The sequence below is a fragment of the Prionailurus viverrinus genome, chromosome A1 (genome assembly GCF_022837055.1).
Source record: "Prionailurus viverrinus isolate Anna chromosome A1, UM_Priviv_1.0, whole genome shotgun sequence".
Lineage (NCBI taxonomy): Eukaryota > Metazoa > Chordata > Mammalia > Carnivora > Felidae > Prionailurus > Prionailurus viverrinus.
The window spans coordinates 197,551,170-197,567,373 of NC_062561.1; the positions used below are offsets into that span (position 1 = coordinate 197,551,170).

General features: G+C 55.6%; 1 protein-coding gene across 11 annotated transcripts in view; it reads right to left on the reverse strand.

The window, feature by feature from the left end:
* Window positions 1-15,632, reverse strand: part of TCOF1 (treacle ribosome biogenesis factor 1) — a 38,101-nt gene extending 22,469 nt beyond the window's left edge. For 9 of the 11 annotated variants that reach the window (XR_007150542.1, XR_007150543.1, XM_047851067.1 and 6 more), the window contains exons 1-13: window positions 15,458-15,632; window positions 13,020-13,075; window positions 9,830-9,969; window positions 7,729-7,802; window positions 6,799-6,985; window positions 6,120-6,193; window positions 4,356-4,586; window positions 2,909-3,121; window positions 2,458-2,691; window positions 2,096-2,275; window positions 1,748-1,930; window positions 1,336-1,587; window positions 1,051-1,248 (exon numbers count right to left, since the gene is read on the reverse strand). Coding sequence is in view for 9 of the 11 variants with exons in the window: in XM_047851067.1 (XP_047707023.1) it covers window positions 1,051-1,248; window positions 1,336-1,587; window positions 1,748-1,930; window positions 2,096-2,275; window positions 2,458-2,691; window positions 2,909-3,121; window positions 4,356-4,586; window positions 6,120-6,193; window positions 6,799-6,985; window positions 7,729-7,802; window positions 9,830-9,969; window positions 13,020-13,075; window positions 15,458-15,565 (2,130 nt within the window). In the remaining 2 variants the exon portion in view is untranslated. The remainder of the gene's footprint in view (window positions 1-1,050; window positions 1,249-1,335; window positions 1,588-1,747; window positions 1,931-2,095; window positions 2,276-2,457; window positions 2,692-2,908; window positions 3,122-4,355; window positions 4,587-6,119; window positions 6,194-6,798; window positions 6,986-7,728; window positions 7,803-9,829; window positions 9,970-13,019; window positions 13,076-15,457) is intronic. The other 2 variants (XM_047851117.1, XM_047851073.1) reach the window with 1 other exon arrangement.
* Between the last annotated feature and the right edge of the window lie 572 nt (window positions 15,633-16,204).

Here is a 16,204-nt window from a genome sequence, read left to right on the forward strand (position 1 = left end):
GAATCACAGGACCCTGGGTCCCACAAGGCAACTGTGAGAGGGGGACAAAAGAAAATCCCATAGAAAACACGTGCTCTGGTACAGGGAAAATAGAAATGACTAATTTGTGAGTGGTTATTGGGGGGGAAAAAAAGAGCGACAATTACAAATAAACCATGGGTGAGCATGAGGTGTGAGCCATCTTCACTTTTCCCAGCTCAGCTCTTCCAGGCTGGGAGGGGACTCCTGATTCTGTTCCCCATCAGCCTGGCCCACCCTCAGGGAGGCAGAGGAGTGAGCTTGCTGTGTGCACAGGGCCCTTGCTGGGTATGGTAGGTGAGATCTCATTAAATTCTCAACCCTGTGACAGCTAATTTCCAATTTACAGAAGAGTCAATAAAGGCCCTGATAGGTAGGAATCAATTGGTAGGAAATGGGGCCAGGACTTGAACCCAGGCAGTCTGGCTCCAAGCCCCCTGCTCTGTCTGCCACTGCATCATTTCCCCCAGTGATCCCACCAAAATGCTCTGCTCGGGGCAGCTCCCTCAGGCCAGGCACTCTCCCACCCTCCGGGCACGAGCAGGCTTCTTTGCCTGGAACACTCCATTTCCCCTGGCCAGATCTTTCAAGCCTACAATTCCAATGCCACTTCCTCCAGGAGGCCTTCCCTCCGGGGAAACCCCGAGACGCTACCCACCTGCAGTGCTGTAACCCAGGTACGTGACCTATTTTCCAACTTATCACGTTATGCTGGACTAGCCTGTGTGCACATCCACGCCCCCATCTAGACTGGGAACTCCCTGAGGGAGACAGGGCAGCACCAGGCAGAGGAGCGCTCCACAGAGCTTGCGGGTGGCATAAGGAGTCTCAATGGGAGCTGAGAAGGCCACGGGGGAGACTACACCTCTGACAGGGGAGGAGACCGAGTGAAAAGTGGGGAACCAGGCTGAGTTGAGGCTGCCCTCGAGGCTTCTGCACAGCCAGGGGCAAGCCCAGCCCAGAAAAGTCCCTCCTCAGCCCTGCCCCGGGCCCTGGTGTGGGCGGGATGGGCTAGCTCTTCCCAGGCCTCACCTGGGCTGGGGCTGCAGTCACCTCCTCACTGTCTGATTCCTCCTCACTGCTCTCTGAATCTTCCTGAACCTCAGCTTTAGCCGGGGCCCTTGCAGGCCCTGCCTTCCCAGCGGGTACTGGGACAGCCCCTTGGCCCGAGGACCCCTTGGTGGGTGCAGAGGCAGCTTTCACCGGGACGCTTTTACCCGCAGACTTTGCCTGGAATGACAAGGAAGAGACACGTATCTCAGGTCAAAGGGCGACGAGAGGACTAGCCCCGAATCTGCCAGACCAACTTGGCCTCACCTGTCCTGCTGGTGGGGCAGGAGTGGTCTCCTCTTCACTCTCCGACTCCTCGCTGCTTGAAGAGGCCTCGGGCCTCTGGGCGCCCCTGGCCAGAGCTGGGGATGAGGCGCAGGCTGGAGAGGATGCGGCTCCTGCCTTCCAAGGGGCTGGCGTGCCCACTCGCACCGGGGGAACCTTGGCAGGTGCAGGGGTAACGGGGGTGCCCCTCTTTGGAGGGGCCTGGGTCTGGGGTGTTTTCATAGCTGGTTTTGCCTGAGAGGAAGAAGTCAGAAGCTAAAGAAGGAGCCTGAGCTCAGAGCCCCCATCTGTTCTGGGGCGGAGCCCCGCCGCCATGCCTCCCCACAGCTCCCCGGGGAGCCGACGGGTGCCAGTGGCTTAGGTCAGGCCGTGGGGCAGCCCCTCCCGGGCCCACCTGGGCTGGAGCCACAGCTGCAGGCGCCTCCTCTTCACTGTCTGACTCCTCCTCACTGCTCTCTGACTCGTCCTTGCACTTTTCGGCCTTGCCCTGGGTGGCTGCAGGCCCTGCCTTCTGAGGGGGCCCCGTGGCAGGACGTGAGGCAGCTGTGACCTGGATGATCTTCCCCGAGGACTTTGCCTGCAGAGAGAGACACACAGGAACAGGGGAGGGAGCACAAAGTATGGCTGTGTGCAGAGACACCAGAAACCAAGAGGGCAAACAGAGTCAGCGTGTGGGTGTGTGTGTGTGTGTGGGGGGGGGGGGGGGTGGCTCCTGACACTGAAGGGGAAGGAAGAAACTTACAGGCAGGAGCCTCACCTGGGCCGGCGCCTCCCCCTCGCTGTCTGACTCCTCCTCGCTGCTGCTCCCTGAGTCCTCCTCCTGCTTCCCTGCTTGGGTGGCTGCAGGCCCTGCCTTCTGAGGGGGCCCCTTCACGGGACCGGAGGCTGCTCTGACCTGGGAGTTTTGCCCCAAGGGCTTTGCCTGGAGTAGCAAAAGACAGGATCAGGGCAGGAGCCCACAGGAGACTAGCCGTGAGGGAAGACCAGGTGAGGAGAGCAAATGCAGGGCACGGGACCCAAGGTGTGGAAGGGGAGGATAAGCCGACAGACAGGCTCTCCAGAACGGGGCAGACCGCGCCGTTGCGGGGCGTCCTGCAGCCTCACCTGAACAGGGCTCGTGGCTAGGGGCACGGCTGCTGGCGCCTCCCCCTCGCTGTCGGACTCCTCAGTGCTGCTCTCTGGGTCTTCTTCCCCCTTCCCCTTCCCCTTCCCCACCTGAGCCTGGGCAGCTGTAGGCCCTGCCTTGCCAGGGGGCACTGGAGGGGCCCCTTTCCTAGGGGACTCCTTGGCAGAGGCTGCGGCAGCTTTGACCTGGGGGGTCTTCCCTGAAGGCTTCACCTGGAGGGAGACAAGCAGAATCGGGAGGGAGCACAAGGGTGGACGTGAGGAGACACAAGAGGCTGGACAGGGCAAAGGACGCCACACACACCGCAGGGGAGAAGGGGTAGGGCTCCAAGTGTGTCTAGGGCCCTGGCAGACAGAGAGTGGAACCGGTCCTCAGAAGGCCTCCTGCGGAGGGGCACGGCTTCATGGACTCTCCCTCCCCAGGCCTCACCTGAAGTGGTGTCTTGGCAGCTGGCGGCTCCTCCTCGCTGTCAGACTCCTCCTCACTGCTGCTCTCTGAATCCTCCTCTGGCTTCCCTGACTTGGCCCGGGCAGCTGCAGGCCCTGTCCTCCCAGGGGGTGCTGGGGTGGCCCCTTTCCCAGGGGTCCCCTTAACGGGGCCCGAGGCAGCCCTGGCCTGGACAATTTTCTCCGAGGCCTTCGCCTAGTGAGAGAGAAAGGGAGGTTTTGTTGCCCTCCTCACCCTCCAGTGTGCCATCAGGACGAAGCCTAGGCCTTAGCTGGGGCTCACGAGAGCCCCCTGTGCTTCTCGCTCTCCACCTGGACCGGGGCTCAGGCCCGGCCCGACAGCTTCTCTCACTCCCAGGGCCTTCGCAGCCTTGCCCAGCTCACTTGGCCACTGCTGCCTCCTCCTCTAGGTCCGAGATACACACCAGTTCCTCGTGGCAGTTCTCCCCGACACCCCTGCACCGCTCCCGGAGTCACCCACACACAGGCATCAGAGAGAGGCTCCCTCGGCTGGGCTCCCGTCAGCGGGCAAGCCCTGAGAGCACAGGCTCCACGGCTGGCGTGGTCGACCACTGTACTCCGGGTCACAATTCTCTCTCCCACTGCCACATCAGGGCCCGGGCACTTGCCGTGCTCCCCAGCAGAACGACCGTTGTCCAAATGTCCACGTGGCACACACCCCCACCCTGCTCCTTCAGGCCCGCAACGTCTCTGTAAGGCCTTCCCTGAGCCGCTGTTTTAATGACCATTCCTACAGCCCGCCCCCCGCCCCCTTACCTTCCTCATTACCACCCAGCAAGATGAACTTTATTTTACTTATTGTATCTCTCCTTTACCATCCGGCCCTGGGCTGGGACCTCCACTCCTGGGCCTCACCGGGCCAGCTTCGGGGCCTTTTACCACCACTGTCTGATGCTTCCTCCTCCTGGCTCTCCGACTCCAACAGCTTCCCAGCCCCTCTGCTTTCCCTTCAGATGCACCCAGAGTCTTGGCCACCCAGCCCAGAGGAGTGGGTCCCGGCAGATGGAAGGTAAAGATTCCTGTTAGCTAAGAAGCCATGATTTGGCCGAAGAAGCCAGAGGACTAGGCAATTAAAACTTAAGTCCCTTCACAATAGGACCGGCTGGCCGTATCCCATTCTCGAGACAGGGAAACTGAGGTAAAGGGGAGTTGCTGACAGAGAGGAGGGTGCAAGGCCACCCTGTGGGAAGTAGCTCTTCCAGGCTGCGGTTCACACAAGAAGGCAATTTCCATAGGGGACTGACAAGCCCAGCTGCTCTTGTCCTTCATTTTCATACCCCCACCTCCTGCTCCCCAAACCCCAAGGTCAGTCTTATCTGGCAGAGGAGGCCAGGTGCTCCTTATATAGCCATTCGGCAGCCTCCGGGGGACCTGAGGACGCTGAGGAGTGGTCTGCCCCCAGGACTCACCTGGTGGGGCGGCTCCAAAGGGGCCCCCTCCTCACTCTCAGACGACTCCTCACTGCTCTCCGAGTCCTCTTCTGGCTTCTTGGCCTTGCTGGCTAGGGTCAGGGCACCTCCTCTGACTTGGGGTGTCACATCCCCTGCCTTCCCAGGGGTTGGGGCTGCCCCTCTCCCTAGGGAGTCCTTGGCAGGGGCTGGTGAGGTTTTGACCTGGGGTGGTTTTACTGAAGGTTTCACCTGGAATAAGAGGATGCAATTAGAGAAGAAATAATAATCTTTGCCTCTGAGGGCTATGAGAGGCTTCATGGTTTACAAACCCCTTTCCTAACATCATCCAATTCTCAAAGAACTCTGAGTCAGATGCTATCTTTACACCCATTTTCCAGAGAGGGACAAGAAGCTCAGGGAGGTTAAGTCACTCAAGACCAATACTAAGGGCAAAGTCACGACTAGAACCCATGTCTGTGTCGCCTTGGGGGCAGAACTCCCATCCACTATGCTCCCCTGCTGCCTGGCACACAGGGGCAGCCTCTCTCAACCAGAAGGCCCACCCTACCTGCCCCTTCAACTACAGGGGTATCCGATCATGGCGGCCTTCCCAGGGGCTGGGAGGCCAGGATCTGAATGCCAGTCTTGCCGAGGTACCCCGGGCATATTCCTTTCCTCCATGGGCTCTTTCTTAGACTTCTAAAATTCTGACGTTCCTAAGGCAGGCAGTGCCCTACCTCCACATCTGTCATCAGGTAGATTTCACCTGACCCTGGGTTTCTGGGGCAGCCATCTCCTCAATCGCAAACTCCTCGCTGCTGCCAGGGCCCTGTGCTGGCCTCTGGCCCCCCAAGGCTGTGTGTATGGCTGCTGGTTTCCCAGGGACAAGTAGGAACGGGAGCCTGGGTGCTCTTATGGCTGTACCCAGCGCCTGAAAGTGGGGATGGACGTGGGAAGAGGATAGGCCTTGGGTAGATGGGAGGAAGGTCTCCACCTTCACAGGTTACTGGGTGAGGCAGGAGGTGAGAAGTACTCCAGGCACCCCAGGGATGTGGCCCCTGCCTACCTCTGATCTCCTCTTAATTAAGGCACTTTCACCTCATTCACATTCTTGTTAGGGCCCCTCAGGGCTCTCTACATTCTCCCTTTATAGTAACCATGAGCACTGCGGTCAGACTTCTGAGGGACCCCCCCACCTCCCACGTCCCCATAGCAGCAGCAATCATGCACCTCGTGCTGCCACTAGATCCCCAAGGCCCGGCTGCACAATAAGGAAGGACTTCCGGGTCACAGTTCAGAGCAGAGATGAGGCCACAGACCAAGACCTGACCGTCTCTGACCAAGCGCCCAGGCCTGGCATCCACCCAGAACCACTCAGCAGCCTCGCCCAACTCACCCGGACCACACCGCAGGATGGCCACCCGCCTGCCCCTGGGCTCATGCAGCTCTTTCTGCTTGAACCCTGCCCCCACATCCCTTCCTGGAGAATCCCCTGTGCGTCAAGGCCCTGCTCCAGTGCCACCTCTCCCAGGAAGCCTTCCCTGGTCTCACAGGCTGGACGGCGTCTCTCCCCCACAACCCTAGACCTTTTTCACACCCGCGGTGTGACGACAGCATCTGGCTCTGCTCCCCAGGCCTCAGCCTTTCCAGCTCCCGGTCACGCTGAAACACTTGCTCGGTTGATTTGGCCCCGCTGGTGTGCGAAGCCCTGGCCAGGCCCCCGGGGGGGGGGGGGGGGTTAGAGGTTTGCAGAGGCAGCTCCTGAGGACGGGTGGCAATTACCTCCACATATGTCTCATCGCTCGAGGTGGAGGTCTCCTCGCTGGAGCTGTCAGCCTGGCTGGCCGATGCCATTCCTGGGGGACGAAGCAGGAGAGGACTGAGGGCCTGCCCTTCCGGACTCCCCTCCCCGGCTCTCTGCTAGGCCAGGAAATGAGACGCAGGTGCCTGTGCTCGCTTCCCGAGTGTGGACCTTCAGCCCCGCCTACCTTGAAGCCCCACAGCTGAGGCACGTGCCACTCGTACGCCTGTGTTGCCCACACCTCTGTGACCCCGGGAAGGCTCATGCTAGGTCCTACCACACACAAGCCACCGTCTGCTAGTCCGGGCATCTCCTTCCATCATCACACTGAGGCAGGCAGGGCAAACGCCTATTTCACACGAGAAACTGGAGCGAACCCAGGCCTCGGTTTAGCCTCAGCCTCCGCAGTGGGCCCTGTACCCAGCTGAGAGCAATAAACCAGAAAATGCTCCACCATCACCTGGGCTGCTCAAACTCTCTTAGCAAAGCCTGACATGTCCCTGCAGCAGACCCTTCCTTATTGGGGTGCCGCGGGACCTTACTGCCATGGAGACAGACCTCTAAATTCCAGAACGTCCCAGAGCTTGACAAAGCAGTGCCGGGCCTGCCTCCCCAGCCCAAACTCAGGGGGCTTGACGTCTACAAGTTGGGGACGCTCACCAGGCTTGGCCGTGGTTCTGAGGGCCTGGACACTGCCCTCCTCCTCAGTTTCTGAGGCCAGGATGGTATTCGCTGAAGGCCCTGCTGACTTCTTAGGTGACCTCCCAGACAGAAGGTGGGCCACCGCCTTCCCAGCGGCAGGATGCGGTGTGGAGTTCACCACCTTGCCGGCCTTCTTGGTCTTTGCCTACAAAGGACGGGGGTGACAGACACGCTGGGTGTGGCCTGGTGAACGACCAGCACAAACCGCTTCCCAGGCGTAGGAGTTTGGACAGATTACCTCCCTTGGTCTGTTTCTTCACCTTTAAGATGGGGCTGAGAACGGTACCTCCCCTCACAGAGGCACGGAGAAAACCAAATTACAGCTCTTGGGACCCAGGAGTTACTGGCTAAGCGATAACTGGCAGCCTGCTGCGGCCGTCCTCACTACCTCATGCTGTAGTTGGCGCTCCAGGTATCTCAGGGACGTGTGCTTTACACGTCTGTGATGCTGCTTTGTGGACTACCAGCAACGGTATTCTACCTTCTCAGGAGCTGCAGTCTAGAAAATGGTTTTCCAGCTTTCAGACCCACAGGCGTCTTACTGTGGTGCCCCCACTGCCTCCCACGGTCCCTGGAAAGTAACTGGATCAGTAACAGGCCGTTGGCTGAATAGGTGAATGCACGGATGAAGGAGGAAAGAAACTGTTACAGGTGCATGATGTGCCCAGCGGCCCAAAGCAGTGGGGCATCACCTCCATTTTACAGAAAAGGAAATTGAGGCCCAGAGAGGTAAAGGAGTCACCAGGATCACACAGCTGGTGATAAAGGCCCAGAACTGAATCCAGGTTGGGTAACTGCTCACAACCCTATCCTTCTCTGACAGGGGACTGTCCCCCTACAGGGCACGTAACTCCCAAAGGGCGACAGCTTGGAGGTGGTCCTACTCACCCTGGCTTTTTCTTTCGTGCCTGATGGCACAACTGCCCCCGGAACCGAGGAGTTGGTGGGCGCCAGTCTTGGGGCTGCAAGACACAGACACCCGCTGCATGAACCAGATGAGCTTTTTTTTCTCATTTAAGAACAGCCAACAGGTTTCAGCTCACCTAACGATTCAATTGGTATGGCTGTGCCTGGTGCTGGCCTGAGCATCTGAGACTGAGCCCAGACTTGTGGGAAAGAGCTCTGGGGTGCACGAGCCACATCCACCAGGAGCGGGAGAGCCGGGCACCACGAAAGCCACGGGTGTGCATCCCCCATGGAGCCCCAACTCCCTGATGGCACGAGACACTGAAGACCCCAGAAAAGGAAGCGCTGGCTCACAGTGCCGCTGCAGACCCCCTCGAAGGCACCACATGACTTCAGGGTGGGCCATCCCCACAGGCTACCACGCTGCGGCCCCGAGAGTCACTCAGCAGGACAGCGGCAGCAGTCAGGCAGCCAGCCCCTGGTCCACAGAGAAAGCTGCTCGGGATTTCAAGAGTTTGTACTGGGAAAAGGAGCTGAACTATGAGACCGGGAACTGGTGAGATGTTGAGACCTACAGATTCTGGGTGATCTTCCAGCAGGAAACTTGTCTCCCCAAATGTCAGACAGGGTAAGATTTCTAGGGTATGCTGTGACATGGGACACTGCTGAGATGAATGGCATGGTCTGACTCTCTTCCTGGCATTTAACTCCATCTCCCTCTCTTTTTTAGACACATCTGTAAGTAGAGAGGAAGTACAGCAAACCACACAGTCCCAACCATTACCAGCTTGTGGCCTGTGTGATGTCAACCGGCCTCTCCAGTACCCTTCCCCATCAAGTACTATTCTGAAAAAAAAATGCCAGACATCGTATCATGTTGCCCACAAACATTTCAGCGTGCTTCTTGCAACGATTCCCTTATCATAGAAAAAATTCATGAAACAAAAATCCATTAAGATCAAATATCAGTCAGTATGAAATTGAACAATTTTTGCTTTTACATAAGTGTGTTGGTGTGGACATGCACATATGCACGGCTATCTGTATGACTAGATGCGCAGGGGACAGTTTTAAAGCTACCCACCAGGATGCATTCCGGGGGTAAAAGGGACCCATCCAGGGTAGAATAGAAAACCTCTCATTTTTCTTCCATATGCTTACATATAGTTCAAAGTGGACTTGTTTTGCATTTATGATTTTAAAAGATGAAGATATAAGATATGTATTTAATATGATCTTGAATATTTTTAAAAACATGCTCAGGAAAAATAAATGGAAGAATAATTTGCCAAATCGTAGGTGGCAAGAACGTGGGTAATTTTTTTTCCTGCCTTTTTAACAAGTAATTTGCATATCCATAACGAATCCTGTATTTCCTTTACAATCAGAAAATACATTTAAGAATCAAGAAATCACCTTCTATGTAAGCAAAAGCTAATAACCTTGCAGAGAAAAAGGATGATTCCTCGGTGGAGTCAAAAGTCTGTTGGTTAAAACACAAACTGTCAGGAGGACTTGGGGAGAAGGGGCTGTGAAGGCCTCACGGGGTCAACCCTGCCAATGCTCTGAAACCAGAGTGCCCGGGACAGCCTTCCAGGGCTAACCTGCACACGTCCAAAACAACAGGAAAGCCAGCCGCTCCCCCAGCAGCCACAGGTGACGCAGAAAAGGTGCCTGCCAACTGCCCTCTCTGCAATCTTTCCAGCAGTTTTTCTACAAACGCAGGCTTCTTTCCACCTGTCAGAATCACCTGGGGGCTTGTAAAAATGTAGCTGTTGTACCCCAAGTTAGGCTGTAAGGGCCCAGCTAAGTTTTTGTTCACCACTGGATTCCCAGTACCTCTGACACAATGTCTGCCACGAGAAAGGGTTCAAATAAATACCGCAGTAGATATGTGGGGCCCTCCAGCCTTCTCTCTAGGAGGTCCTGGTCTTCCCAGGGCCCACTGGAGGGGAACCTGGAGGTGGACTCTCCCCTGGAACAACCCAATATCCAAAAGCCTGTTCCCCAGAGCTGCAGGGCCCTGGGCTGAGCTCCCACTAACACCAATGACTGAGGCTCCCCCGGGGCGCGGGACTCGTACTGGCTTTGGCGGTCTCGGCCTCTGCCTCCTCCTCCTCTTCTGAGCTCTCTGAGCTGCTAATGGGGTCGGACACACGGGTCTTCTTAGCCTGCAGCGCTGCATCTTCCTCTGCCTTCCGCTTCTGGCCAACCTCTGACGTCCTGCAGGACAAGGGTGACTGGCTGTACCAACCAGGTGACAAGGGCAAGGCCAGGAGATTTGACAAGAAAGACACCCCCCCCAACCCCTGCCAGGAAATGCGCACAGAGTTTGAAAACAGCGTAGATACACTTGTATTCTGCCTTTTCACCCATTTCATACACTGGTTTTACAACTATTAGTCTCCAAAATAATCAGTAAGGGCTGGTGACATTGCATAGTCACAGCAGCTAACCATCACTGACTGGTATGTGCCAGCACCTGCGGGCTGTTCATAGAATCATCTGGGTTCTCCCTCCTCCAGAACTTAGAGCACCTATAGTGCCCTCTTTCTGGAAGCCCTGCTCCTTCTTGTCCCTTAGGCCTCAGCTCCAATACAGCTTCTTCAAAGCCCCTCCCTGATCATGATTCCCCTCCCCCTGACATTCTCCGCTCTGTCATCCTGTTTCATTTTCTTCAGAGCACTTTTCTCTCTCCTGTTATTCTACTTACTTCCTGCCTGACTCCCTCCCTACAAGGTCAAACCCGGGGCGGGGGGAGGGGCTGGCAGGAACCTCTGCTAGCTCGTTAAGTATCTTCAGCACATAGCACACATCTCAAAAAATGAACGACTCAGTGACTTGCTCAGGGTCAAAGAGTAAGTTTTGGGCATCGGCAGGACAAGCACCCAGATGGCTCAGTCCCTGGAACTTTCAAGTACCAGCTCCTGTGACCTCACCCTCCCATCCCAAGGGAATCACTGTCTATGTCCCATGTTCTCCAGCTGGGATAGACATGCTCTACCACAGTTTGGGATGTGGGTCCCTTGTTCCCAGGAAGGCCACTTGTTGGGAATCCCCCCTGAAAAACAGGTTTCATTTATTACACTTATCAATTCATTCTGCCGCTCTCCCTCCTCCGAACAGAATGTTTCACAAGGGCAGGGATTTCTCTCTGGTTGTTTCCAGATATATCAAGAACAGTTCTGACGCATAGTAGCTGCTCAATAAATACCTACAGGACAAATAACTCTGATGGTCAGGTTTAGCACCTGATTTACTACCATTTTATTTTATTTTATTTTATTTTATTTTATTTTATTTTATTTTATTTTATTTTCTTATGTTTTTAAATAGGCTTCAAGTCCAGCGCAAAACCCAACACCACGCTTGAACTCACGACCTTTGAACTTCAGAATCAAGACCTGAGATGAGATCCAAAGTCAGATGCCTGACTGACTGAGCCACCCAGATGCCCCCTGATTTACTATTATTATATTTTACAGATAAAGATGAACATACAGACTCAAGGAAGCCAAGTCTGCCCAAGCTCACACAGCTAGTTGTTGGGTTTGAACTTTGCTGGGAACCATCAGGCAAGGCCACCTCTGGTGGGTGTGAGGTCCTCATTCTTGTTAGTACCCCTCACCCACAGAAGGGGCCAGTGACAAGGAAGGGCTCACTGAGGCAGTTCTCGAAGGAAGTGCTGTCATACCCAGACACCTGGGCAAGTTGGAGGCGGTGATGGAGAGGAAGTGCAGGGTGGGCCCTATGCTCTGACCTTACCTTAGCAGCAGAGGAAAGCCAAGAACTGAGAGCTGACAGGACTTTCAAAGACCTTAGCTCTCCATTGGAAGCTGCCATCTCTTCCACACCATTCTTGCCTTTCCTTACACACCTCTGATGATAGGGAACCATAGCCTATCTCATTTCTGGACAGCTCTGATGACCAAGTGCTTCTATTCAGAAATTGAAACCTGTCTCCCTAAAACGGTACATATGGGTCCTACTTCAGCCTCTCAGAGCCCCAGAGAACGCCCCACTCCCTTCGTCCTCAAAGATGTGCAGACACATCACCTGCCCCTTTGCTCTTTTCCACCCTGGACAATTCAGTATTTTCCAATCATTCCCCATGGGACATGATCGCAGGCCCTTCACTTCCCTGGTTGACTGTGGGTCAGGCCACTTTGTGGAGACAATGATTTTCCCCTCCCTCCCTCCCAAACCATTCCTTTGTTGATATGCCCTTGGATTATCACCCCTTCCTTCTTTCTGCACGTTTCAGACATTTCGCACTCAACAGGTCCTTGAAATCTTTCCCTCCAATTGCATTCGCTTCCAGCTCCACACTCAGGCCCACCTTCCATGCAGGTGCACAAGCCAGGCACCTGGGAGTCAACGAGACTGCCCCTCTAGACCATCCCCAGCTCCCAGTCTCACCCCCTAATATTCCTGGAATCGGCTGACTGTCTACCCCATTATTCCTGTCTAAGCGCCACAAGCTGTTGCCTGGATGATGGTGTCCACACCCCGACTAGCCAAGCTGTCCTGCAGTGACCTCGCTGCTCCCTACTCCCCCCTTTCAGGGCTCCCGCTGCTCCTGGGGCAAAGACACAGCTCCTCACCACAGACGTTCAGATCCGGAGTGAGGTGGGCCCCACCAACTGCCCGGCCTTATCTGTCCTGTGGCTCCAGCTATAGGCTTTGGCACCCACAGTTCTCAATGCCAGGTGAACTCCTGCCTCATGAGACCTACTACTCCCTGGTTTACTCCCCGCTCCCCGCAGCTCTCAAATCAAAGGTCACCACAGGGAAACCTTCCTTAAACCCCTAAATGAGGCTAGGCTAACCTGGTTTTGGCACCAAGTCCTCTTCATAAGCTTTACCATCATTTTAATTTTACATTTCTTTCTTTCATTCGTTGAGGCATGCCTACCTCCCTGACTCCAATATCAGCTCCAGGAAAGAAGGAACCATGTCTGTCTCACTCATGACAGTGTCTCCATACTTAGAGCAGGACCCAGCATTTAGGAGGTAGGTACTCAATACGTGTTTGTTGACTGGATGAGTAACAAGTGGCCGAGAAGCTCTGGTCCTTAAGAGCACTGATTACAGCTCCCAACGTCCTTTCTCCCTATCGGGCACCCCCGTGTGCGACCTGGCTTCCTGGGGGCAACACTGGTGTCCACACTGGGCTATGGAGGCAGACTGCAGACCAGATTAGCATCCTAGCTTATTTCAAGCTGACAGCTTGGGCTGTCCCTACTCCACTCTTGAGGCCCTGTCGGACTTACTGTTGCCAGTGAGTATAGATGTCCAGAAGGGTTACAGGCTGAGCCAGGAAACTTTTCTGCAGAGAAGTAAAGAGAAAGCAGCAATTAACCCCCCGGCACAATAAGGGTCCTCTTTGGGCCCAACTCTCCACAGCCTCATGGGAGACTTTTTGCCCAGGGAAATATGTCTGCTTAGCCCCGTCAGTGCTGCTCAAACCTTCCAGAGACAAGCAGGGCAAGTCCTTCCAGCCAAAACCTTTTAAGACAACACATTAGTGAGGGGTACCTTTGAGAACCTGGAGTTGGAACGTGCCAGGCTAGCATTATCCAGCTCCCTCTCCCTGACACCCACCACGCTCAGAGGCCACAAGACGGGGCTTTTTCTACCCCTGACCTTTCTAAAGTCTTTTAAAGGTCAGGTGGGTCAATCGTCCCAGGGCAGTACGAACCACAGCCCAGACATCCAAGGCGTCCGGGTGGCATGACCGCAGTCCACTCATCCGCTGGGAAGAGACTAAACCAAATGGCCCCAGTCCCTTGACAGACGCAGAGGGAAGCGGGTGGAATCCAGCCCTTTGGAGCCGAGGCCAGATGGCCCACTCTGCAAATGTCAAGAACCGAGGGTGTCAAGCGCCCCAGGGAGGTTGAGTAAAGCAACGTAAGGTGACAGCAGTGTCAGGGACGTGGGCAGAGTGGCCAAGAGGGTACATCTGGAGTCAGGCAGAGCTCCTGTGTTAACTGGCTGAGCTCATCTCTTCACCTCTTCACACTTCAGGCTCCTTCTTTCTAACACAGGGATAAGAGCAGCACCCAGGGTGCTGTCGGGCCTGAACAAGATATTCTAGTCAGTGCCCAGCACATGAGCTGATAACAGGGAGACTCCAATAGTCCGTTTTACCCTGCTCTGCCCCAGGCACTCTGGCCTCCTCACTGCCCCTCAAATGTGTCAGGCCACCGGCCCCATCCGGGCTTGCTATTCTGTCTGTCTAGAATGCTCTCTCCTGCTAACCACACAGCTCACTCCCTCACTTCCTTCAGGTCTCTGCCCAAATGTCACCTTCTCAGTGGGGCTTCCTGATCACCCTATTTATAACTGAACCCTGACATTCCTTATCCTCCTTGCCTGCCTTATTTTTATGGCTCATATGATCACCTGACACACAGTATCTTTAGTTTTTTTTGTTTTTGTTTTTAAAGATTTGTCATCTGTCTGCCCCTGCTGTGATGTAAGCTCCATGAGGACAGGATACTTTTGCCTCAGCAAATGCCCCAATGAACACGGGTAATGTTTCTTGCCCAAGGCAGTCAAGGTCCGGAGAGGGTTGGGAAAAGCTTGGATCATGTCTTAGGGCCCATCACCCTTTAGACTATGCAGATCCTGGGAGCAAGCATCAGGACCAGAGCCTACACCACAGCCAGAGGGCTGACTAATCAGGTCAATATCCACCTTACCGATTTAAAACTCTCCAGTGGCTTACCACTGCTCTTCAGATGAAGACCAGACTACCGTGGGGCTCCAGCCAGCACCGCCCCCCCCCAACTCTCCCCGTCACCCTGTACTCCACCCTTCAGCCACGATGGAATTTCCAGAGGCCAGTACAAATGCAACGAGTTCCCTCCCACCACAGGGCATGTGCCCCTCTGCCTGAATATCCACCTCTCTTCTCTCAGGTCTCAAATCAACATCCATTTCCTCAGGAAAGCTGTCCTGGGTGTCCCTGACCCAGGCAACTAACTTGCCATCCCTGTCTTATCGCCCTACGCCTCTCATTCTTGGCACTTAATGTGTTAAGTGTACAGTTACTTTTGCGATTCTTTATGTCTACCTCCCCTACTGGATTTAGACCGTAACCTCTAGTAGGGCCGGGGGACTGTGCTCAACACTCTATCATCAGCACCCTGAGCGCTAGTTCAGGAGTTGCTGAAAAGAATGAATGAAGTGTGCAATGACTCCACCACAAGCTCGAATCCCAAAGCTGCCCGACTCCATACGGGAGGGATAAGGGCCCGAGCTTCATTCAGCTCAACTAAGGGGCCACGAGCCCCTTCGCCTCGGTTCCCTCTTTCGCCTCCTCACCCTCCCCTGGGGGCTGGTCGCAATCCACCCCTCAGGCTCTCAGCAACCTTCCCGGCCCGCGGAGCCACGTGGCCAGAGACTTCGGAAACTTTAAACCGCCGCTACCAGGAAGGGGTGGAGGTAAGGGGCGCGGGAATTACAAAGCCCTCCGCGTCGGATCTCCCATCCCGGCCCGCCCACTGCACAGCTCGGGAAACTGAGGCCCAGAGCGACAGGGAGCCGAAGTGTGCAGAGGCTGCGGCTCCTTCGGTACCCCTGGTCGCTTCCCGGGCCACCGAAGAGTCCGGCTCTGGGCTCACGCCAGGCCGCCACGGGAGGGGGCGCAGGCAGCACCTCTCCAGATCTAGCACGCGGCCCTCGCACACGGCCCGCGCACGCTCACCTGGCCACTCTGCTCCTTCACTTCCCGCGCCGCGCGCACGTAGCCCGCCTGTAGCAGATGCTGGTAGATCAGGGGAAGAAGCTCCCGCCGCTTCCTGGCCTCAGCCATGCCGGCAAACCCCTGCCAGTCGGCTCACCTGCACGCCCCCCTGAGTCCCCGCCCGCCACTTCCCTCGTGCCCTTAGACCTCGCGCGGCCCACTTCCGGCTCCTCGTTCGCCCTGGCCGCGAGGCGCGCCGGGAAGTGTAGTCTTATCTCCTGGAGTGGCCGGCCCCGCCCCAAGCGGGTGAAGGGGGCGGAGGCTTGGAGGGTTACGAGGCCTCCCATTGGCGGGAGGAGGGCGTGTTGAGACCTAGACCCTCCTCCCAGCCTTGAGATGAATGATTCCCTCTTACCTCGTCCAGACTCGTTCACTGCAGGCATTTGTCTTCCATGTTAGCTCTGACGGTTGCGATAGGGTCTTACCCATCTCTGAACATCTTAAATCTGCATCTCTCTCTGGTCCCGAACTTCTAGTTACCCACTCTTATTCATTTCACAGATTTTTTTTAGGGCCCATGACTACTTATAATTATTCATTCACTGCATAAACCGTTTTTGAGCACCATACCTTAGGCTAGTGTTCACCTAGAATGTAGGGATAAAAAGATGACTAAGAAATGGTGGCTGCCCTCAAAGCTCAAAAGGAGGAGAGTCGGTAACCAAGCAACTGTGGTTCAATGCCTTGAGCGCATTGTCAGGGATAGGC